A 21,369-nucleotide genomic window follows, 5' to 3' on the forward strand; every position below is an offset into this window, starting at 1 on the left:
TTCCTGAACATCCAACGCTCCATCATTGCAAATTCTCCTCCCTCGACCGCTCCTGACCGCTGCTTGCCGCCCCTATCTTGACAACCGCCTCTTCTCCTCCTCTCCCTGTCCGACCGCTGAGCCCGCCCACCGCCTCGCCCGTCGCCGTCGCCGTCGCCGTCGCCGTCGCTGTCCCGCCCTCTCACAGCCACCATCATGGCCGCCAACCCGGCCCAGCTGTTTCTCCTTGCAGACCACGTCAAGCTGTCGCTGCTGGAGCGCCAACGCGCCGTGTCTCTGAATCTTGCCCCCAACTCGCACGACGGCCAGATTTTGCGCTCGCTCGAGTCGCTCGACTCGGGCATCCGAGCCCTCGAAGCCCAGCTTTCCCAGAACCCGGACGAGTCCGTCACCCCACCCTCCACACCCATCCACAACCCATTACCTTGGATCGCAGCCCGCAACCTCTGCCCTTACGTTCCAATCACTCCCACTCCATCACCCGCCTTGCTCTGCTGACCACCAACCTCCTTGCCACTACAGATCACTCCAGGACCAAGTCTCTCGCCTGCGCTCGCAATGCTCGGACCTTTCCGCCCAGTTCGACTCGCCCGCCTCCAATGCCGCACCTCCCTCCAACACCGTCTCATCCCCGAACAACCCTGCGCTGGCATCTGATTTTGCCGCTGCCCAAAGTCGCTCCTCCACGTCCGCCTCGCGCACTAGCAAGAACAAGGCCGTCCGCTTCACCGACGATGATACGGACCCCGATGCTCAAGAGATTGACCCCAACCGCGCCATTCTCTTCCCTTACCGCGACGATCCGTCCGAAGAAGAGACCGCGGATCAATCGCAATATTCAAACCAACAGATTCACGCCTACCACAAGAACGTGTTGCGCGAGCAAGATGATCAGCTGGACCGACTGGGCGAAAGCATTGGTCGGCAACGGGAGCTGAGCATGCAAATTGGCGACGAGCTTGACAGTCACGTCATGATGCTCGAAGACGTCGAGGAGGGCGTTGACAGGAACCAGTCGCAGCTCGATCGCGCGGGCAGGCGGCTGGCGCGGGTGGGCCGGCGAGCCCGCGAGAATTGGAGCATGACCATCATCATTGTGCTGATAGTGATTCTGGTCTTGTTGATCGTCATTACCAAGTGACGAAGACACAGAAGACAAAAAAAAGTTGGTACTCTAAGTGTACGTTGTAGAAGCTGTTTCATATACTTTGTGGTACAGACGATAGACACGTAGGCGTTTAGGCATGGGCAGGGCGTTGGAACGGGCGTTTTACCGGCGATGACTGACCTGGCTGATCAAGACATGTGAGCGGAAATCTTTATGGTTGGTTTGGCCATGTAGGCAGTTGGACAAACAGCTTTGGCTGTTCTGACTTCCCCCACAACACAAAACCAACGATTGGACGGGCTGCGGGCGACCGTTGACGCTGGTCCTGGACTGAGTCACAAAGGTTGGGTCCTGATTGAATCCAAGTCTCGCTTTCCCTTAGTTCCGTGCAACGCTGGCGGGCCCTGTCTGGCGCCTCATCCGCCTCCTCACGCGTCTCGCTGTATGCATGTCTCGCCCGATTCATCCCAGCCTGTACGCTGCCGCTGCTGCTGTCTGGCGCCCCTGCCTACCTACCCATGGATCCTTCCGTCCGCCCTCCCGCCCGCCCGTATCGCTGAGTCCAGGGGGCAAAATCGTACAGAAGCAGCGGAGAAGTATGTACGTACACAGAGGTGAAAAGGCAGGCGGAAAAGAGGACCGAAAAGGGGCATTGAGTACCTTGGATATGTCGGGTCGGCCGTGGCAGATCTCTAATGTAATGATGATGGCAACGACGACGCAGAGGAAGAAAGAAAAATGACACCTCAAAAATCCCGAAGAAATCCACTCCTCGTTCCCAGACTTTGACTGGCTGGGCCCCTGTCTGTCTGGGCGAGCCTGTCTGGCTTTCCCAACTACCACCACCTCCCAACCATCCATCCATCCATCCCTCGGTACCTCTCCGCTCATAGAATGTGTCATTCATCATTGGTGGTCCTATACGCCATGCCTACTGGATTTCAAAAAGAGAATCATGCTTCCGCACAACGCTGTGGGTCCAAGGGCAGGAGCAGCTGCGTGTGTGTATATAGTACAGTAAAAGCGTAGGGTATCTCATAAAAGGCGGCCCACAGGGAGCTGTCGACCGCGTGAAAGAGGGCGCGCGAGGAGCATTCGGCCCTGTGGTATGTAGCAGGCGTGGGGAACATTCGCCTATGTAAAGTGACGCGGCTGGAAGGCTCCTGCTGCATCTGGCAACAGGCGTGAGGAGCGTCCTACTATGCCGACGAGCGCGCAGGGAGCATGCAGCGCAATACACTGAGGCGTACAGGGAGGACTCGACTGCATATTCGCGTGGGCTTGGGGAGCAGTCATCCTCAGTGCAGGTGGAGAGCCTTCTTGGACTGCTCATACACCACGTAGGTGATAGACACGGCAGGTACCACTTTCAGTAGGTTGGGTGTCAAGCCCTTGAAGAGGCCGCGGACTCCCTCGCCCTTGATGGTCTGGCGCGTGACGTCTGCGATGCCGGTGTAGGTCCTGGGGTGGAGAACCGTGCCCTGGCTCTGAAGTCGGGTGCGAAGGAGGTTGAGCGGGTAAACCAAGCTTGCTCCAAAGGCGCCACTGAAACCGCCGATGAAAGCCGTCATGAAGCTCCCCGGTTCGGCCTGTTCCTCGTGGCAGTGGAGTCTCTTTGCCTTGCGTGCCGTCACAAAGCGCTTGAGATACTCAAACGTGCCAAGGTCGATGGCCGCGTATGGGAAGATGCCCAGGAGACCCATTGGCAACCCGCGGTAGAATGCTCTCATGCCGTCTTTGGCCCACATCTTCTTGGCTGTGGCGATGATAAGGGCGTTCCCGTGAAGACCACCTGATACTGTTTCGCACTGCATGCGACTAGGAGCTCATTAGCGCTACACGTAGCCATGAGATCATATCTACTCACAACTTGAGTGTATCAAGTGGATATACGCAAAACCTAAACGATGTTAGTAGAACTGTTTGGTTTCTAGACAGGGGCATGCTGACTGTGAAACCATTCCTCCAAACCCACCGGCCATAAATTTTGACCAGGTGTGAATCTCCCTCGGATTGTTGTGGCCCTCTATTTTGGCAAACAGTCGTTTTGAGGCCTTGGAATCTTAGTCGTGTCCAGGCAAGCTCCGTACAAATTCTGCTTACCTCGAATGCGCCGAATTTGACAGCTGATTCTGGCATGACCTTGACCACATTCAAGCCATTTCCTGGGAGCGTCAGACGGTTATACCTCACGTCTTGACCAGATTTTGAGCTCACCTGCATAAAGACTGCGGATTCCACCTGTGGCCCAGAGTTCTTTTGTCGCGTTGACCAAAGAATGAGCGCCTTGCCTCAGAGCAGTCAGGGCAGCGCCAGATTTTGCAGCCTTGACGGCCGTATCCGTGTTTCGGGTTTGGGCGATAAGGTAGACCTTGAGTCGATCGAGAGGAGCGGTCGTTGTGCGCGAGATGATGCCAGCAAGGCCTCCCGCCACGAAGTATCCTGGATTTGGGACACAAGCAATCAGCACCGGCTCCACATGCTTTCGCCAATAGGTCGCGTCGGCGCAGACGTCGGTCGCCAATTCGACGGCTTCTAATTCAGGCGGGAGGCCTTGCTGAGCGTTTGCCTGAGGAAGAGGCAGCATCGGAGCTGGTGACGTCTCGCTCTCGAGCTGTGCTGAAGGGTGGGGGAGTCGACGGGCAGGTTTGGAAGATTCGAAGATTCTTATAAGCGAACCAAACAAGAGGTGTGTAAGAGTACCTAGGCCATTGGAGATCTTCTCTTCGGTGACGGCAACGTCACCTTCGGGTGTCATGAGAATTGTTGAGGAGTAGTACGAGAGGACAGCCTTGAGGCTGGGATGCTCTGCGGGCATGAAAAGCAAAAAGTTTCTACGGGCACAGTTCAGAGTCGAATTCACTTTAGAACTTGGCGCTTGACCTACCGCCATTCTTCAAAACTAATTGCTCCGTCATTGTTCGCGTCAACTTCGGTAAAGAAGCGATTCAGCTTAGAGTTGGGCACAATCAAGCCTGCGCGGTAGAAAGCGCTATGCAATTCGTCCTTGTCCAGCTTCCCATCGTGATTGTGATCAATGCTCTTGAACAATAGCCACAGCTCATGCTCGGTCTGCTTGACAAAGACGCGGAATTCTTCGCTTGGAAGTCAGCCATGGGTATCGCGACGAGAGGCGTGTTCGAGTCGAGAAGCTGGCTAACCATCGTAGGATATCTTGCCGTTGCCATCGGTGTCCACACTCCTGAGGACATCCTTCAGGAGGTCGTCGGCATTTTTCAGGGCTGCAGAGAGGGTCAGCGCGGATTCGCACACGGGCTGTCGGAGGAGGGGAGCGGGCAGCCCCACGTACGGTGATCAATCTTCCTCAGCCCCCTCTTCAGAGCATTCAGGTCGAGTTGGCCCTGTTTCTTGGTGTCGAGCTGCTCCCACAGTGCCTGGACTCGCGCATCTTGGGCTTCTTGAGCGTCTGCGGACCCGGAATCCATAGTGTCACCGAGACCGCGAAAAACTGGGCGCCGCTCTATCTGAGCTGTTCCAGGTCCATGTCACTCGACGGAGCGAAGAGAGGCCGGACTACAGGATGAGGTCGAGGTCGAGCGAGCGGTGGTCGGCGCAAAGGGAGGGCATAGGGACACACGCAGTGGGCTGGCGGGGCTCTGTGCTGGACAAGTGAAGTTACCTGGGAACCGGAGGCCACTGATGCGCCGGCCTTTGTCATCCATGCTCGCCCACCCACACAGCCGAGGGCGGTCAGCCGAGGACAACTCTCGACAACATCAACACCATACCATCTCAACATAGCGCGGCCTTTGTGCTGAGCCGTCGCGTCGCGCGAGAGGAAACCAGCCGTTTCGCGCTTTTGTTTCACGCCTTCGTTTTCGTGCCTAGCGAGCTTTTTGGGTTCGACGCTTCTCCGCCGTCTTGGTTTCATGCTCCCCGATGCCTTACACCTGCTCGTCTTGACTCTTCTTTTACTTCGAAATGCCGAGAGGCCCTAGGCGAAATTGTTTACTTCTCGAAAGCGGACGCCCCACACACCATGGCGGCCAACTACTGGAACTCAACTCAGTCCCGGTTTTGGACATTTTCAAAGCCAAAGCTCGCTCTCATGCGGCGCAGCCTGGAAGATGAGAACAAGGACCTTGTGCAAAAGTTTGCTCTGCCAGACCGGCGTCTTTTGAGCGTCTATTTTTCTTCCCGTGCGTGGCCCTGTGGTCTCCCCGTGTGTTTGCTGACCAGCCCAGAATTGAACAAGCTCGTGCGACGATTGAAACTGAGCCAGCAAGCAGTGGCAACTGCTCAAGTGTACGTTCGTCGTGTGTACACCAAGGTCGAGATAAGAAGGACCAATCCAAATCTCGTTCTTGTGACGGCACTATATCTGGCCTGCAAGATGGAAGAAAGTCCGCAACACATCCGGATGATCCTGGGTGAAGCCAAACAGGCCTGGCAAGGAACGTTTTCTTCCCTCTCAATTTCCACTTCGGCTAACCGTTACTGTGTAGACATTGTCCTCCCAGATACGTCCAAACTAGGCGAATGCGAATTCCACATCATCTCGGAGCTCAACTCTCAACTCATCATCCACCACCCATACCGTAGCCTCGCCGACTTGGAGAACAGCTGGAAGTTGACGCATGAGGAGCACTCCGTCGCCGAGTACCTGATCAACGACCATTATCTAACAGACATGCCGCTGCTGCATCCGCCGCACGTCATTGCCGTCACTGCCATGGTGCTTGCAGTCACGCTCGGCCCGCCCCAGGCTCAAGCCGGCCTAAACATGCTCTCCGCTGCAAACATGCAGTCAGCCATGGCCAACCTAGCCAATGCGGGCAGCGCAGCGGGCGGAGGAACTGCGGCCGCAAGTGGCGGCGGTGGCGGCGGTGGCTCGCCGGCCCGTGTCCAGCACTTCATGAACTGGCTTGCCGAGACGACCATCGACATTGACGCTGTGGCGGATTGTGTGCAAGAATTTATATCCTTGTACGAAGTGTGGGAGACGTACAACGAGAAACTCTGCAAAGACCAAATTAACCGATTCATCAAGGCTAGGGGCCTTGAAAAGTAGTCGACATCGCGCACTTCTACTGAGTCTTCTCTGCATCCACTTTATTCTCGTCACGCCAATTAGTTTGGCACTGTGTCACTGATGGATTGGGACGCCTCGAAATGTCGGGTCGCATCACATTGACCTTCCTGCGCTTGGCACACGTCTGCGCCACAAGTCGCAAAGGCAGCCTGCGGTTATGCAAAAACTGCAGGGCTGCGTCCCACCTCCATCTTCCCACATACCGGGCTCGAGGTGCTCCGCAGCGAGACACGAAGTCCGCCATATGGCGGCTCTGCGGGAAGCAGTCCACTATTGATCAACTTATCCCAAACCGATTGGCAGCTTGTCATGGGCATCGCACTTGTCACTTCAACAAGTGGATTTCATCAATGGAGAAGGTCACAAAGACCAGAATTCCACCTCAGACCCCCGATTGTTCAGTCGAACACGCCCTTTTTCTTCCTCCCCTGAGTCTTCCTAGTGACGCTTGTAAGCAAGCGAGCAAACAGACACATCGAGGGAGTCAGGTTAGCCGACTTCAGCGAACAACGAGGCGAAAACCTCCGAATAGGCAAAAGCTGGGAAGGACAGGACAGGACAGTGTGACACATGACAGAACAGTCACCTTCGACACTCAGACAAGAGGCGCAATCATTACCGACCGATGACCGACCTGAACCGACAGAAAGACAGACAAAACGACATCGTCCCGCGGGTCCGTCCGCAACAGTTGGCTCTCCTAAGGAAAGCACATGTCGCATGAGTTCCGACGCGCGCACTTACAAATGCCGAAAGGAGGCGGACGACCGGTTGGTCGGATGCCGGTCCGTTCCGAACGCGTGCGTGCGTGCGCGCGAGTAGGCAAGGCGCAAGGAGCGAGTGGATGATGGGATGACAGATAGTCTTCCTTCGACACGCGTGGGAATAAAGAAAGGGTCCAGTCCTGTCAGCCGGGCTAAGATCGGCCAAGGTTTGCCTCACTCTGCAAACCATTTTGGTTGGTTCCTCGCTTGCTCGGTGGCTGGCTCCCGAACACGATGCGGATTGTGGCAAGGCGTAGGGGAGTGTGACAAATTGGATTTAAGAAAAGTGATTACAAAAATCTTTTGGAGCAGAATAGGTGCAGTCATTCGGTTGACCAGCTCCGCCGCATGGCACGCCCTGTCTACCTTCTACTTCATGCATCGGACGAGTTCGGACTTGGTTTGAGAAAAGAAGACTATGCAAAACGAAAAAGACGTAAAATCACAAAAGGTGCCTGCTGACGAGGAAGGTCCAAAAAGGGGGGGGGGGTGAAAATGAATGGAACGGAAAAAAATTGTGATTGGGGTACTCATTATACTCCCATCTTCGCGTCCTCGAGAGGAAGGGCAGGAAAATTGCGTGAGCGGGAGGGGGATCAACATGTGCCTGGCTGCTCTGCACGCAGGCAACGGAAAACTAGTAGTTAACGGCTAATTTGCAAGCGAAAAGTATGACATCTCACTCAGTTATCATCAACTAGATTTTTTTCTTCGCTCGAATTACATTTCCCTCTGTTCATGTTCACTCACTCTCCATCAAGAAGCTTGGAGGACGGAGGGACTTGTTATGAAGCAAAGTGTCAGCCACATATTTTTTTTTGGAGGAGGAAGGAAGGGAAAGCATGAATGAATGAACTTACCCGGCGATGACGGCGCCGTCGGCCACCGACTGCTGGTTCGTCACGAGCACAAAGACTTCGCCGACGAGGTTCTGCGGCACCTGGCAGTTGCCGTTGGCGAGGGTCGAGAATTGATTGCCACCGCTGGCCATGACGTGTTAGCAGACGCATCTCTTCCACATAGATCCTCCTGCCTCAAAGCCACGGCTCGGCCGTAGGCAGTCATCACAGGAGAAAGGACTCACGAGCTACTAAACGCGCAAAACTGCCCACCATTCGGCATGCCGGCAGCCAGCGAGAGCGTGTCGCCAGCCTTGACAAAGTTGCCCTGCTGCGTGCCGGCGCCGGCGCCGGCGCCGGGCGCGGGCGCCGCGAACTGGATGGCGGGGAAGGGCTGGATGTTGAGGTTGGAGCCCTGGGGGCAGGCCTGGATGAAGCTGCTGGCGAGCGAGAAGACGGCGCGCGGGCCCAGCGGCGTGTCGAACGAGGCGGGCACGGGCACGGCGCCCGATGCCACGCGCACCAGCGTCTGGTGACGCGCCTCGATGGTCGCGATGGTCGTGGCCGTCGACAGCACGTCGCGGGACTGGATTAGGGGCGCGGCGCCCAGGTAGCTGCGGAGCGCGGCGTGGCGAGGTCAGCAACGGGGGAATTCCGGGAGTCCAGGGACGAGAGGTGAATCATTGGAGGATGTGACTTACGCTGATAGTCCGACGGCTTCGAGGGTTCTGGCTGTGGTGATCATGGCCTTGGGGTCGGTAAAGTTGAACTGGTAGGTGCATGGCTGGACTGGTTCGGCGCCTTGGCTCGCAATGGCGGAGAGCAAGGTCGAGACGTGAGTGCTTTCCGACTGTCCGATTGACTGCAGAGCTTGAACGTCGCCGTCAGTGAGCCCGGCGGCCTTGAATTGCGCAGCAGGAAACTTGGCGAAGCCTTGGGCGTAAAAGGCAGATTCGAGGTGTTCGGCGGTCAGGGCGCTGTTGAGGATTAATTTGGCACCTGCTGATGACATGTTGTCAAGCAGACTACTTACAACTGGAGTATATCAATGTCCGAAAGTCCATTTGTAGGCGGTGCGGCGGGTTGTGGAGCAGTCCCCTGAGGGGCGGCTCCTTGAGGAGCTGGCCCTTGAGGAGAAGCGCCCTGCGGGCTAGTTGCTTGAGGGGAAACTCCTTGAGGAGATACTCCCTGAGGCGAGGCCCCTTGAGATGATCCTTGAGGAGCGGTTGCTGGAGGAGCTGTCCCTTGAGCCTGAGGTGAAGCCCCCTGAGGTGAGGTGCCTTGGGGACTCGAACCTTGCGGAGCGGCGCCTTGGGGCGAAGTCCCTTGAGGCGAATTCCCTTGAGGAGACGAGCCTTCTGGCGGTGGCGCTTGAGGAGCTGGCGCTGCAGGAGTTGCTCCTATCGGAAGAACGGTGACCGTCTGAGGAGCTGGAGCAGCGGGATTCGCCTGCCTGGGTACAATGACCTGTACATGTTGTGAGAAAGCTGCCAAACAGGCGGAAGCACAACTGAGCTTACTGGTGAGGCACTTGCAAAGATGGGACCCAATATGAGAAGTGTCTTGATCAAACCTCCAATAGGTGCCATGGTGGGAGCGGAGAGAGATTAAAGGTTCGTCCGGCGATGGTCCAGTTCAACTGTCAATGAGTGATTAAGAGTCCGACCAGGGACAAGTTGTAGTAGGGAGCGAAGACTCGACGAAAGAAGGTCACAGCTACCGGAGCTCTGCCGCGCAGTCAAGCAGCAATTCGAGCCTCAAAGGAAACAGAAAAGCAGAAAAAGGAAAGAGATTGTCAATTGAGAAGAAATCAAGCGACAGACCGGTCGCTCTGCGAGAAAGTCTCGGCGTGGACCAAAGATATTGGCATGGCAGTGCGACCTTATACCTAACCTCAACTTGGTTTCACGGCGATAGAGCATTCCGATCCCACGCAGGCATCTCCCAAATTGCCACGATTGGGCATGCTTGAGGTGCCGAACGAACCATGGTGTGGCTGGTTGCCTAGCACTTGGTTGATTTGAGCCAGTATCAAGAACGAAGCGCATTTCTGTCGAGACAGTGACAGTTAGTCTTGCCAGGATGTGGGAAAAGGGAAGCCAATGGGAGATAAGTACAAGCTACCGATATTGGCAGCGCAGTGTTGAGACGGTTCTGCGACTCGGGGACTGGCGGTGCGACTTTGAGCGCTTGAGGTCCCACGTGGAGGATGGTCGAAATTGGATGCAGATCGGAATCCGAAGGAATTTCCGCAGTAGCGTTGGGAAATGCGACTTGGATCCGAAAGAGACTGCAGAAGCTCTCGGGGAGCATTGCGTACGTTGTGATCCCCCAAAGCAGCAGCAGCCAGCAAGTGTCCTGACCAGGAGCTTCACTCCCCGGACTCCAAAGACTTTCCCCGCCGTGAACAGTGCTGTCAACCAGTAGCGATTCCAAAACATGAGACGACCACGCGGCCCCTCGGACCTCCAGATGATCCTGCTTGTGGCGCAGAAGGGTTCACTTGTCATGCGACGTTGTCTCATCGACTCAGCTTGGAAACGCATGCGCAAAATCAACTCTAGCTATTATCACTGCTCACAACTACTTATTTGACGTCTCCGCAAAAGGAAACTCGTTAAAATGTCCGCCACTCCTTTCCCAAAATTCACCAGCGCTGAGCCCCTAACCGTAATCTCTACTGCAACTTTGATGCCTCCATTCCAGCTTTCAACTCCCAATTTCGAAGCCCTGTTCTCTTTTTATCGATCCCGCCTTCCTGCTCTGCATGACAATTCCGACCAGAGAAATGCCGATTTCTCTGGCTGGCAGACCTCGCCGTGAGGCTATGGGATTCGTGAAGTATCCGAGCCGGGCAGTGTGCAAAGACCACTGCGAATCAAGGAACGGACGATGTGCCTGCACAGCTGCTATGTACAGCATAAAGAATGTGTACAAAGCAGTTGATGACAATCTGATGGTACTGGACGCCCCGTCAATTCTTAAGTTAAGATGGACCAATAGAAATGGAATTCGAATATGTCGTTCGTTGTGATGGTCAGCGAGGCCGCTTCATAGTCGATTGATCTATCTCGTCGTTTTTAGAGAGCATAAGGGTTCAGCGAGCGGATGGTCAAGCATCTGCAATTCAAATTAGCTGTTGTGACATGATCCCGTGCCGGAATGACTTACGGAGGGCTCTTGGTAAGATCCGTCTTCAAAATGACGGGAACGCGAGTCATCTCCCTGACGTCCTGAATGTGGTCGCCATTCTCCTCTCTTAGAGCAAAGAGCTTCAGGTACTTGTCCTTGTTGCTCAGCTTGGCCTCGATGACGTTGTCCGCAGCACTCTGGGAGATCTTGGGGTCAGACTGGGTGCGGTGAGGGGCGTGCTCAGACGCCATGAGGCCTGTCCTCGTGGGCGAGGGTGGCATGCTTTGTGTCGGGCGGTCTGCTCCAGGCTGGTTGAGAGAGACGCCAGAGGTGCCTTCGACCAGGTCAGACACGGCATCGTCGTCATCATCGAACAGAGCGTCGACGTCATCAGCCGACATGGTGTTCGTGTCCATGTTGCGGCGTTGTGCCTCCTCCTTCTCCTTTGCCGCTTGCTTGGCGGCCTCAGCCTCGCGGGCTGCTGCCAGGGCGTTGGCGCCACGGACAGAACCAGTCTTGGGGCGCTCATCCTCCGGAATGTAAGTCGAAGAGGGCACGCCCTTCTCCCAGTAAAGCTCCAGCAGACGCTTCTTCTTGTCAAACTCTGCCTTTTTCAGAGGCAACTGGTCGCAGTGCACGCGCTTCTCAAATCCGAATTCGGGCATGAGGACGTCAAAGGCAGACTCGTAGACACACAAGACGATGCCTTCCGAGATGAGGTCGCCACCAATGTCCTGGCGCATCTTGTCCATCTTCCGGCAAGATTCAATGTGGACGCTCTGCTCCTGGGCGTTGTGAGCCGAGTCCTTCTTGGTGTTGCACATTTCCGTCGTCTTGTTGAGCGACTCAATGTCCTCGGTGAACTCAACCTTGCCGTCGGACAGGATGGAGTCGAGTTGGCGGTGCACGATGATGTCGGCGTAGCGACGAGAGGGGTTAGTGAAATGAGTGTACAAAGGTAGGTTGAGGGCGTAGTGGGACCACTGGTCATCCGTCTGCTTGCCAGCAACAAAGTACTTGGCCCTGGACATGGTCTTGACAATAAGAGTCTCCATGCCCTGGCGAATGTTGCTGTCTTCGATCTTGAACAAACTGCTCTGCAAAGTGCCGCTGCTGGTAGAGTCGATGTCGAAACCAATGGCACCCATTCTGTCCACAAACGTGCGCAGACGTCGGGGGTTGGGTCCAGCATGGCGACGGAGAAGGGCCTTTTCGCCGAGTCTCGAGTTGAGCTGCTGCGCGACATAGGCATTGGCCTTGTGGCTCAGCTCCTCAATCAGCTCATGAGCAGGCGAAGAGTGGAAGATGTTCTCTTCGACAGGCACGTTCTCGTCGTCAAGCTGGTAAAGCAGCCTGAGCGAAGGAACGTTCGATGAACGGTTGCCAAAACGAGAGTCGCGGAACTTTGTGGCGAGCTGATGCAGCATCTTGACATCGTGTTCCCTGTCTCCGAGGCCAGCTCCGTGACCGCTGATGATGCTGTCGACCTGTTCATACGAGAGCTTTCCAGAGCTGCGAATGACACCCTTGCCCATCCAGGTCTCCTCTTCAAAGACCTTGCCGGTCTTTGGGTCGGCCTTGAAGACCACACTGACAGTGTAACGTTCCTCACCGGGACTGAGGCAGAGAATCTCAGCCGAGAGCCTTTGAGGAAGCATGTTGACGGCGCGGTTGGTCAAGTAGACTGCAGTTCCTCGCTTCTTGGCCTCACGGTCGACAAGCGAGTTGGACTTGACGAAGTGGGCCACGTCGGCTACGTGAATGCCAATTTCCACGTTGCCATCAGGGAGCGACTTGAAGTGAATGGCATCATCAAGCTCCTTGCTGCCGTTGGGGTCGATGGTAAATGTCTGTTCCTCGCGGAAGTCGCGCCGGGTCTCGAAAACAGACTCGCCGTCATTGGCAACGGACCAGTCGTCAAATCCGACATTCCGAATAACGGCCTCGGAAAAGTCATCCGGTCCAAAGTTGTTGTCGCGAAGCAGAGCGTCGGTCTCGACCTTCAGGTCACCCATCTCACCCAACTGCTCAACAAGGGTTCCAAAAGGATGCAGGGAGGTGATGGGCCAGCGCTTGATGCAGGCCACAAAGATGCGGTTGGCATAGTCCTGGTGACGCTCCACAAAGTCGCGGGGGGCCTGCTCCGTCGGGATGGCAATCAAGGGAACGCGCTTGTCGGTAGGCTTGAACCAGACAATCTTGGGTTTCTCCTGATGGCGCTCAGGCTGCGAACGACCGTGGCTGCCCTCGCGAGCAGCGCGCTCGGCCTCCTGTTTCTCCTTGGTTGCCTGGCTGCTCGGGCGCAAAAGTCCGAGTGTACCAGAGAACATCTGGCCGGCAACACGCTCAATGACGGCGACGACGTGACCAGCGTAAAGAGGCTTCTGATCGTCGTTGATTTCTTCCTCCTCCATCAGAAGAAGGCTCTGTCCCTCGACTTCGACGTCGTCATTCTTCTTCTGGGTCGGACGCTGCCTCAGGCTGCCGCGTCTGCGGATGCCGCCCTCCGAACCGCCAGTCTCGGGCTGTGTCGTGGCGTCATTGACCGCAATGCTGCTGCCACGGTCGGTGTTGTCCTTGCGCTTCTTCTTTTCTTCCTTTTCGCGCTTCTGGCTCCAGACTTCGTCCACGTCGAGCAGCTCGACAGCAACGTAGTCGCCTTCCAAAGCACGGTTTCTGTCCTTACTTCCGCAAATGAAGATGTCAGCATCGAGATCGGAGCTAGTGACGTACGCGTCGCTGCGGTTCTTCTTGTTGACGCGAAGAATGCCGGCGACGAGCTGGCCATCGCTAAGCAGAGCAGGCAGACTGGCCTGTGGCAGATAGGGAGTGAACAGCGTCTTGCGCTGCTGTTGCGAGTTCTGCTGCTGCATGGACATTTGAGGCGCGTGTTGGCTCCCCTGGAGCCCACCAAGGCCTTGTCCATTGATTTGAGCCGCCTGGAGCGCCTGGAATTGCGCAAGCTGGAGAGGGTTGAGACCTTGTACCTGGCCCAGCATTTGAGGAGGGACAAAGACCTGACCCTGGGACAGATGCAGAAGTTGAGGCTGGGCATTGTACTGGAAGTTGCCAATGGAGCTCACCGACTGGCTACTGAGCGAACCCCGAGAACGGTGACCCGGTTGGAACGGAGCCGCTCCCGTAGCCTGGTTCATGTTGAAGCTACCCATGTTGTTCGACTGCTGGTCCTGCACATTTTGCTGTTGGTTTTGGGGCTGCCTCCAGTTGCCATCGAAATTGCGGGAGGACGAGCGGTTGTGGCCAGTAGATCCCCGGCGCTGAAAGTCCATGGAGCCGGTGTCATTGGACGGCGGCGGGAACTGGAAGCTTCCGCCTCGAGAGCCGCCGCGCCCATTGCCAACGGCCATGCTCTGACTGCGGCCATGAGAAGCTCCCCGGCCGGCAGGCTTGTACTGTTCAGAGCCTTGCACGCTCGAGGGGCTTGACGAGCGTTCAGTGCTGGACGCACCGGAAGCGCCAGGGATGGGGAACTGGAAGCCCGAAGTCTTTCTTTTTTGCTCGGCCAGCTCAGCAGCCTTTTTGGCTTCTGGGAGTGCTAGCGAGTGGCGTCTAGTGTGACCGCCTCCCACAGAACCCTGGCGACCTCCACGAGGGTTGACGTTTTCACGACCCTGATTTTGCTGGAATTCACCAAAGCCGGAGCTACCAGCCGAGGGTGCGGGAGGGGGGCCCATGGTCATGTTGGGCATGGCCGACTGATTACGGCGATGGGTGTTGTTTTGCGCAGGCGCATTCATGGGGACGCCCAGATGCTGCCCCTGCTGCTGCTGCTGCTGCTGCTGCTGAGGAAACTGAAAGTTGCCGAGCTGGCCTTGCATCTGGCCCTGCATCTGGAACTGCTGGCTTGCGAGGTGTTGCTGGGCTGGAATCATGCCCATGTTAACATATTGCTGGTGGGTTGCGGCTATTTGCTGTTGCTGTTGCTGGAGAGCTTCAATCTGCTGTGCGATGGCGAGTTGTTCCACTGCGAGGAGAAGAAGGAGGAAATAAAAGTCAGCCAATGGTGTACTTCAAGAAAGGCGAATGAAACACGTCAGGGAAGCTTGTGAGGGGTCGTACTCATGAGGGGCGTCAACTCGGAGGGGCTACGCCGATGCGCAATGTGCAAGCGGCGGCCTGCTGGACCCATGGGGCCATTGTTTCCCTGAGGATCCATGGCCAAAGACTGTCAAAGGTGTGCAGGTGGTGGGGCAGAGCAGCTCGAGGCTCTAGTTCCAGGTGTCGAGGACAGGACGGAGGGACGGACAGTGGTAACCTAGGCCAAGTGTCAGAGGGGTGGACCGGAACTAGCGGCAGCATGCGACAAGGGCGGGACTTACGGCTGGCAGGTGGATTGAAGCTGGAGATGGGTCGCGCAGGGCGAGCGAGCTATGGCGAAATGGCAGGCGGTGTTGGGGGAGTGGCTCGCGTGGAGGGAGCTCGGATGTCGAAGTTGGCAGATGCCGGTCGGCAAAAGCGCTTGGACAGAGTTGAGTTGTTGAGGGAGAGATGCCTTCTTGAGGGAGCCAAGTCGAGGGCAAAACGTCTCTTCGCAAGTGATTGACGGAGAAGCTGAAGGTCGACGAGGGGCAAAGGATTGGGCCGGGCCGGGATGGCAGAGACTGGCACGTCAGGAGCGGGTTGCAGGGCAGCTTCCACAGCGAGCAGGGCGGAGTGCACGCAACGCCGGTGAGAGAATGCGTTTCGAGAAAGTGCGTCGAAGGGAGGGGAGTTGTGGCAGAAAGGGCGATAGATGGGAGCGGGGGAGGAGGAGGAGGGGGGTTGATGAAAGGAAGGTGATGGTGACGGACGGAGTAGAAAGAAAGTGACGAGCAGAGAGAGAGAGAGAGAGAGAGAGAGAAAGTGAGAGAGATCCGGGTGGGTGTGGATGATGGGCAGGCGCGAAAGGGTCAATGCCTGGGACTGGGACTGGGAGCCAGTGAGTACGTCAAGCGAGCGAGCGAGCGAGCGAGCAGCGGGCGGGCGGGCGGGCGGAAGGGCAGAGCAGCAGCCATCACTCATCAGCTCAAGTTCTTGGAAGTACATGATGTACACACATAAGGTAGTCCTCGAGGACCTACCTTGGCTGCCCAAGTGTTTGATATTATCACCATCGTATGTATGCAAGTAATGTGAGGTGGCCTCGGGACCTGACGAACACCCACCACCACGACCACCACGACCACCACGACCACCACGACCACCACGACCACCACGACCACCACGACCACCTTGCCCTCCCGTAGACCTGCCTGCCCGACCCCACGAGCTCGAGGACGCTGGCAGTCCCTCCACACACCGCACGCACAGCTCCGGCCCGGGCCACGCTCGCTGATTGCAACACTTTGCTTTTCTGCGTCGTGACTCCTTTGTGCGCCCAACGACGCAAGCAGCTCCGGTCGTGTTTCGTCCCCTGCTGCAAACGGCCAGCATGCTTTTGCACTTGCTTCAGGCTGGTCAGTGGTGCTCTGCTGCTTCTTGTTGATTAACTCGCGGCCATGCTGCCCCGCCTTGGCGCCCCCCCCCCCCCCCGGCGGCCACCAATTGTTTCGCCGTGATAGATGCCGCTGCCCTTTCTTCACCGCACCCATCCAGCCATCCACCTCACCCACCCACCCACCCGACGCGAAAAAAAAAAAAAAAAGAAAAGAAAAAAAAAGGGAAGGAAAGTGATCTGCACCACCTCTGGCTGACCAGGGCCCTCTTCCGCCCTCTCCGTCCCCGCCCACCGCCCTGCACGCGTTACCTTTCCACTGCACCGCGTCTGCTCCCGCCCCTGTACGCGTCCTGCTGCGACGTCGTCGTCCCGTTGTTTACACCCATCCCTCGCCATGGCAAATTCACCACAACCGCCCCACGCATCTTCGCCTTTAAAGAACGACAGTCCTTCGCACCAGCTCTTCACTGAAGCTAAACGCCATGCCGAGTCGCAGCCCGCCGACCTCGACAGCCCGTCTCGCCAGCTCTGGCGCGAGTTCAGCTGCATGCTGATTGATGGTGACCGTCGCTTTCACGACCGTCTTGAGCAACACGAGGCTGCCGAACTAGAAAAGTACCGTCTGCTGCTAGCCGAGGCCGCAGAGCGCCATGAGCAGATTCGACGCAGCGCCGAACGCGTCGCCGAGAGGGTTCAACTCGAGGAAGAACAAAGACGAAAGAAAAGGGAGGATGAACAAAAGCGCGAGCTGGAAAGAATACGCCAGGAGAATGCGCGCATCGAAGCCGAGAAGCGGCAACGCGAGCTCGACGAGGTGAAGCGCAGAGAGGAGGAGCAGAGAAGAGCAGCCGAGCATGCTCGACAGGTCCAAGAAGCTGAAGAGAGGCTGCGCAAACAAAGGGCTGCCGAGGAGGCAGAAGCCGCCAGGAGAAAGGCTGAAAGGGAGGAACAAGAACGCAAGGAGGCTGCTGCAAAAGAGACTGCTGCAAGAGAAGCTGCTGAGGCTGCTGCAAGAGCGCAAGCACCAGCGCAGGCAAAACCCGCACAACCATCCGCCCCTGCACAGCCTCCCATCACAAATGTGATAGCCGCAAAACCCTCGAGCGCAGCATCGCAACTAGCTCCCCGACCAGGCATCATATCGTCACAGCAAGAGCGAGACGCCATACACGCAGAATACCTTGCGATACACCAACGGCTCAAGACACTGCGCAACGACTTCAAGAAGCTGTCTGCTGCACACCCTCAGATCAAGGACAATGCCAGCAGGATTCGCCGCAGCATCCGCATGAAGATTGGCCAAGTGACGCACGTCGCCAAACCCAAAGGACTTGCAGGAGTTGCAGCAACGCCGGCAAATTCCGAGCAGGCCAAGGGAAACAAGGAAAAACTCCGCGAAGTCCGCGAGCTGCTTCTAGAAGCGCAATCCATCCCATCGCCTACAACCGACATCAAGCCCTACCTCGCCCGCAGTACGCAGGCCCGCCTGCCTCAGGGTCCCTTTGAAATCTCAGTCCTTTTCCTCTTTGAGCTTCACCACTTTTGCAAATCCCTCTTCAACCAGTTCATCAGCGATGCCGGCATAAATGCAAGCCATGCGGATTCTCTCGGCATTCTAGGCGTTTCCGTCCTTGGGCATCGCGACCTGTGCCTCTTGAACCAAGTCCCACTGTCGGATATCCTGCTGGCCAAGTTCCACCACTCGTGCGGCGTCCTTTTTGGCATCCATGGCCCCGAAAACACCCCGAGTGGCCGCAAGCGCCTGGGCTGGCGCTGCCTGCACGGCGACTGGGAGACGGAGCAGGGCCACCGTGAGCGCATGACGGGCATTGGCGGCGGTTGGGCGTCGCTGAGCCTGCGCAAGTACCGGGCGTCGACGGCCCTCATCCCGCCCTTTACACCCGCACAGTACTGGACGTCGTTTGCGCGCATCGTCGACACGCCGGCGACCGAGGCGCAACCCACGCATTTCAACGTGTTGCGCGCCATGACGGACGGCGAGTTTGCCGGCAAGTTCATCGACGCGTTTGGCCGCGCTGGCTGGGCCGCCCTGCGCAAGGGCTTGGTCGAATTTCCTCAGGGCCACGACCACGTCGCGGCTAAGGCTCTGGCGCCGCACGTGGAGGAGATGAAGAAGTCGTACATGATTGCGTTGCGATGAGCCACGGCAACACAGTCGGATCACACAATTTTCCCAGGACGCACCAAATGGACGACATGTGCCACATCGACGAGATGAGGCCCACACAGCATTCCTGGTTGGTGGCAATCAGGGAGGGTGTCACGGCCGGCACTCATCATATCGGGAGAAGGGGATGAATCAGGTTGGAATTGAGGTTCGTTCATGGGCATGATGGCATCGACGCGGGCGTTTTTTCTTCTTTCTCCCCCCCCCGCCGTCTTTCTACTACCGGGCGCTTTTGATTTGGAAAACATAAACCAACCAACCAACCAACCAACCACTCTGCGCATGTGGCTCGTGGGTACCTATCTAGGATACCGACCACAGCCGTGTACACTTTCAGCGACGCTGCTTTCATGGGATAAATGGATGGATGGATGGATGGAACGGGACTTTTCTTCTTCTTCGTCTTCTTCAACTTTCAGGGCACCTTCTCCCCGTTGCTCGCTCGTCTCTTTTCTCGAGTAAAGAACCGCAAGGGAAGGAAAGACTTCTTAACGCTGAGGATAAGGCCGAATAGTCATAGTTTTTTTTTTTTTTTTTTTGGGGGGGGGGTTGGGGAGGGTTGGAGCAGGCACGCGCTTAACAAGGACGCTACACTTGCTTGGCTCTACTCCTTGACCGCAGGAAATGGATATATCATGGATGGCTCGTAGGAAACGGGCTGTCTTCTTCGCCGGATCTACTCTTCCTTTGCCTCGTTGTGATGAAGACCTGTTGCATCCCATCCGTTGAAAGGCCCCATGAAAACCGTTTTGGATGCTCTCAACACCATGCCCGCCCTCTCTCATCCAGCGTACACAAATCACCACACCAACGCCAATCAAGTCCTCTTCCTCCCCTTGCGCCTATCCGCCTCCCTATTCCCAAATGGCCACCCGCTCGTGCGCTTATCGGCGCCCGTCTTGCGACTGATGCGGCCGTCGCTGCTGGCGAACAGAACGCACCAGAGGCCGACGGCGGCGAGGGCGCTGCTGCCCAGCATGCCGAGCGAGAAGGCCGCCGCGCCCGTCTGCGTCCACATGGCGTAGGCGTAGAACGCAGTCGCGGCGTGGTGCGCGGCCGTGATGGTGAGCGTCGGTAGCGCGTAGGGTGCTTTTGGGTCGTGGGGGTTTGTCGTTGTGGGGGCGACTATGTAGGTGCGCGGTGGTGGTGGCGTTAGTTGCATGTTGCTTGTTGTTTTTGTATTGTGCGGTAAGAGAGAGGGGGGGGGGGGGGGGGGGGGGGGTTGTACGTACCCTCGTCCGAGAGGCGCGAGGACAGCGGCACGGAGCCGCTGAGCAGGAGCGTGAGGACGGCGAGCGTGATGAGGGCGAGGCCGACGGAGCGCGAAAAGTAGACTTCAAGTGCTAGCATCGTTTCCCTTTGTGTAAGCAACGCGCCTTGGAGGAGGAGGAGGACTCGGTGGGGTCAATCAATCGCACGTACGGGTGGCTTCGCGGACGGTGGGCGAGAGCATGGCGACTATGAGGGTCGGCGAGAGGATCAATGGCGTTGCCTGTAGGCCTAGCCATGCTGCTGTGCCGTACGTGTACGAGTAGAAGACCTGGAGGGAGCGAGCATTCGCGGTTAGCTGGAGCTAGCTGCGGCGGTGCGGTGTCGCGGCGACGCGACTTACGTCCATGGCGGCTCTCGGGTTGCGGTGGTCTAGAAGAATTGGGTCGTTGAGGGTTTTCGACAAGACGGCGCTTGCTAGTGAGGAGAGGGAGAGTAGAGCCAGGGATGGTGGATGGAAGAGGTAAGGTAGACAGGTAGTTCGCGGGGGTCTATCAACAATGAAAGGGACCAGACGGGAGGGACTATGTGGGGTTGACGTCACTGGCCACACAAGCTGACTACCAATCTAGGTTTAGTCGCAAAAGTTGTGGCTTGCGCAAACATGGATTCCGCAAATGGAAGCTCACGAACGCTCGTTATGGCCTTCTTTTACAGATTTGAAGATGCCCATGAATGCTTCCAAGTACGAAGCCAAAAATGATTTAAATGTGTACCACCCATTAAGAACTTGTTGAGGCTTATGAATGCTCCCCATATGCACCAACTTAGTACCGTGTGCCACAATTATCGTCACTAAGGTAAGCCTCAACAAGACAAAAAGGGGAGAGATGATTGCACGCTTGAAACTGACAGTCAACAAGATCCAGCCAGTGACCTCCCTTGCTATTACTAGTTAGCAGCTAAGAAGTTTGCTCGAGGATATCCAAAACCGCCTAGGGCAAGGACATTTGAGATCGTTCAAGCGTTCACACGGAAGAAGTCAGAGAGCATCCGGAACTGGAGAGGCGACAGCACGCAAGTCCCATCACTTTCATCCGATAAAAGAGAAATGCATGACCAGTGGCGTCGTTGTTGTCAAGGAGCGATCAAAGCCAGACCTCTCTCGCAGCGGCGCGGCCCGGGCCAGCAGCGCCTGCGTGTGTCTCGAGTTCGGCGGCGGGGCCAGTCCCTGATCAAAACCACCTCTCGAAAATTTTCAGTCTCCACCACCACGCAAAAAAAAGGACAAAACGTACAACAGCCGGGATTCGCTGCTGGTCACCCACGCAACTACTAATCGGCCGCAAGGTAGCTTATCTATGGAAGAGCGGACGGGGTTCCGAGTTTTCTACCTGCTATGGTCGTACGTGTAACATAAAGCGGAAAGCATAGTTAATGACCTCTTCTACTAGCACAGCATCTGCTCCACTAATTGATTGATTAATTAATTTAATTTTACGTCCTAGTAGAGCCGATTAGCTATTTAGGATGGGGCTACCCTATACGTAAATAGCTAAGGGACTATATAAGGGGTATCTAGACTATCTAGTTTATTATTATATAATAATTTACTATAGGGTATATAGGTAGGTTTTTA

At 56.5% G+C, this 21,369-nt stretch overlaps 11 protein-coding genes across 11 annotated transcripts; 5 read left to right on the forward strand and 6 right to left on the reverse strand.

Moving 5' to 3' along the window:
- Positions 1 to 195: 195 nt before the first annotated feature.
- On the forward strand, positions 196 to 1,141 carry IWZ02DRAFT_467070 (uncharacterized protein; the record flags this gene model as incomplete). Its single annotated transcript, XM_066768537.1, has 2 exons — positions 196 to 383; positions 523 to 1,141. The coding sequence occupies 2 exons, from the start codon at positions 196 to 198 to the stop codon at positions 1,139 to 1,141; spliced, it is 807 nt and encodes a 268-aa protein (XP_066627182.1).
- Positions 1,142 to 2,406: 1,265 nt separating this feature from the next.
- On the reverse strand, positions 2,407 to 4,554 carry IWZ02DRAFT_486688 (calcium dependent mitochondrial carrier protein-like protein; the record flags this gene model as incomplete). The annotated part of the gene is made up of 8 exons (XM_066769286.1): positions 2,407 to 2,926; positions 2,976 to 3,008; positions 3,059 to 3,162; positions 3,212 to 3,273; positions 3,326 to 3,942; positions 3,996 to 4,203; positions 4,270 to 4,350; positions 4,419 to 4,554. 8 exons carry the CDS (start codon positions 4,552 to 4,554, stop codon positions 2,407 to 2,409), a joined length of 1,761 nt encoding a protein of 586 aa, XP_066627183.1.
- A 554-nt stretch (positions 4,555 to 5,108) lies between these two features.
- IWZ02DRAFT_368654 (cyclin-like protein) lies at positions 5,109 to 6,140 on the forward strand (the record flags this gene model as incomplete). The annotated part of the gene is made up of 2 exons (XM_066764388.1): positions 5,109 to 5,268; positions 5,314 to 6,140. 2 exons carry the CDS (start codon positions 5,109 to 5,111, stop codon positions 6,138 to 6,140), a joined length of 987 nt encoding a protein of 328 aa, XP_066627184.1.
- IWZ02DRAFT_18485 (uncharacterized protein) lies at positions 5,957 to 6,902 on the forward strand. The gene has a single exon (XM_066762340.1). The coding sequence runs from the start codon at positions 6,242 to 6,244 to the stop codon at positions 6,788 to 6,790; it is 549 nt and encodes a 182-aa protein (XP_066627185.1). The 5' UTR covers positions 5,957 to 6,241; the 3' UTR covers positions 6,791 to 6,902.
- A 752-nt stretch (positions 6,903 to 7,654) lies between these two features.
- On the reverse strand, positions 7,655 to 9,585 carry IWZ02DRAFT_18478 (ferritin-like domain-containing protein). Its single transcript, XM_066762339.1, has 5 exons — positions 9,285 to 9,585; positions 8,798 to 9,231; positions 8,466 to 8,741; positions 8,010 to 8,378; positions 7,655 to 7,908 (listed from the first exon to the last, which is right to left on the reverse strand). Exons 1-5 carry the CDS (start codon positions 9,351 to 9,353, stop codon positions 7,782 to 7,784), a joined length of 1,275 nt encoding a protein of 424 aa, XP_066627186.1. The 5' UTR covers positions 9,354 to 9,585; the 3' UTR covers positions 7,655 to 7,781.
- On the reverse strand, positions 9,586 to 10,269 carry IWZ02DRAFT_18477 (uncharacterized protein). The gene is made up of 2 exons (XM_066762338.1): positions 9,882 to 10,269; positions 9,586 to 9,814 (listed from the first exon to the last, which is right to left on the reverse strand). The coding sequence occupies exon 1, from the start codon at positions 10,203 to 10,205 to the stop codon at positions 9,885 to 9,887; it is 321 nt and encodes a 106-aa protein (XP_066627187.1). The 5' UTR covers positions 10,206 to 10,269; the 3' UTR covers positions 9,586 to 9,814; positions 9,882 to 9,884.
- Positions 10,270 to 10,844: 575 nt separating this feature from the next.
- IWZ02DRAFT_486691 (cell wall biogenesis protein phosphatase Ssd1) lies at positions 10,845 to 15,073 on the reverse strand (the record flags this gene model as incomplete). The annotated part of the gene is made up of 3 exons (XM_066769287.1): positions 10,845 to 10,884; positions 10,936 to 14,881; positions 14,977 to 15,073. 3 exons carry the CDS (start codon positions 15,071 to 15,073, stop codon positions 10,845 to 10,847), a joined length of 4,083 nt encoding a protein of 1,360 aa, XP_066627188.1.
- Positions 15,074 to 15,285: 212 nt separating this feature from the next.
- Positions 15,286 to 16,329, reverse strand: IWZ02DRAFT_429251 (uncharacterized protein; the record flags this gene model as incomplete). Its single annotated transcript, XM_066765975.1, has 1 exon — positions 15,286 to 16,329. The coding sequence occupies one exon, from the start codon at positions 16,327 to 16,329 to the stop codon at positions 15,286 to 15,288; it is 1,044 nt and encodes a 347-aa protein (XP_066627189.1).
- Positions 16,330 to 16,727: 398 nt separating this feature from the next.
- Positions 16,728 to 18,494, forward strand: IWZ02DRAFT_369612 (uncharacterized protein; the record flags this gene model as incomplete). The annotated part of the gene is made up of 3 exons (XM_066764444.1): positions 16,728 to 17,414; positions 17,490 to 17,645; positions 17,700 to 18,494. The coding sequence occupies 3 exons, from the start codon at positions 16,728 to 16,730 to the stop codon at positions 18,492 to 18,494; spliced, it is 1,638 nt and encodes a 545-aa protein (XP_066627190.1).
- Positions 18,495 to 18,586: 92 nt separating this feature from the next.
- Positions 18,587 to 19,161, forward strand: IWZ02DRAFT_18534 (uncharacterized protein). The gene has a single exon (XM_066762341.1). The coding sequence runs from the start codon at positions 18,678 to 18,680 to the stop codon at positions 18,981 to 18,983; it is 306 nt and encodes a 101-aa protein (XP_066627191.1). The 5' UTR covers positions 18,587 to 18,677; the 3' UTR covers positions 18,984 to 19,161.
- IWZ02DRAFT_439622 (uncharacterized protein) lies at positions 19,046 to 20,311 on the reverse strand. Its single transcript, XM_066766790.1, has 4 exons — positions 20,134 to 20,311; positions 19,944 to 20,061; positions 19,754 to 19,864; positions 19,046 to 19,646 (listed from the first exon to the last, which is right to left on the reverse strand). The coding sequence occupies exons 1-4, from the start codon at positions 20,137 to 20,139 to the stop codon at positions 19,339 to 19,341; spliced, it is 543 nt and encodes a 180-aa protein (XP_066627192.1). The 5' UTR covers positions 20,140 to 20,311; the 3' UTR covers positions 19,046 to 19,338.
- Between the last annotated feature and the right edge of the window lie 1,058 nt (positions 20,312 to 21,369).

The sequence above is a fragment of the Phyllosticta citriasiana genome (genome assembly GCF_038021145.1).
Source record: "Phyllosticta citriasiana strain CBS 120426 chromosome Unknown IWZ02scaffold_1, whole genome shotgun sequence".
NCBI classification, from domain to species: Eukaryota; Fungi; Ascomycota; class Dothideomycetes; order Botryosphaeriales; family Phyllostictaceae; genus Phyllosticta; species Phyllosticta citriasiana.

Excerpts from the sequence above, each read along its gene's own strand:
- IWZ02DRAFT_18478 (XM_066762339.1), bottom strand. The coding sequence starts at position 9,353 with ATGGCACCTATTGGAGGTTTGATCAAGACACTTCTCATATTGGGTCCC. Across the intron at positions 9,232-9,284 it reads TCTTTGCAAGTGCCTCACCA|GTCATTGTACCCAGGCAGGC; the intron begins GTAAGCTCAGTT and ends CAACATGTACAG. Across the intron at positions 7,909-8,009 it reads TTTTGCGCGTTTAGTAGCTC|CGGTGGCAATCAATTCTCGA; the intron begins GTGAGTCCTTTC and ends CGTCATGGCCAG.
- IWZ02DRAFT_18485 (XM_066762340.1), top strand. The coding sequence starts at position 6,242 with ATGTCGGGTCGCATCACATTGACCTTCCTGCGCTTGGCACACGTCTGC.
- IWZ02DRAFT_439622 (XM_066766790.1), bottom strand. Across the intron at positions 19,865-19,943 it reads CACCGTCCGCGAAGCCACCC|CACTTGAAGTCTACTTTTCG; the intron begins GTACGTGCGATT and ends AAACGATGCTAG. Across the intron at positions 19,647-19,753 it reads CTCGCGCCTCTCGGACGAGG|TCGCCCCCACAACGACAAAC; the intron begins GTACGTACAACC and ends GCACCTACATAG.
- IWZ02DRAFT_18534 (XM_066762341.1), top strand. The coding sequence starts at position 18,678 with ATGGGCATGATGGCATCGACGCGGGCGTTTTTTCTTCTTTCTCCCCCC.
- IWZ02DRAFT_18477 (XM_066762338.1), bottom strand. The coding sequence starts at position 10,205 with ATGTTTTGGAATCGCTACTGGTTGACAGCACTGTTCACGGCGGGGAAA.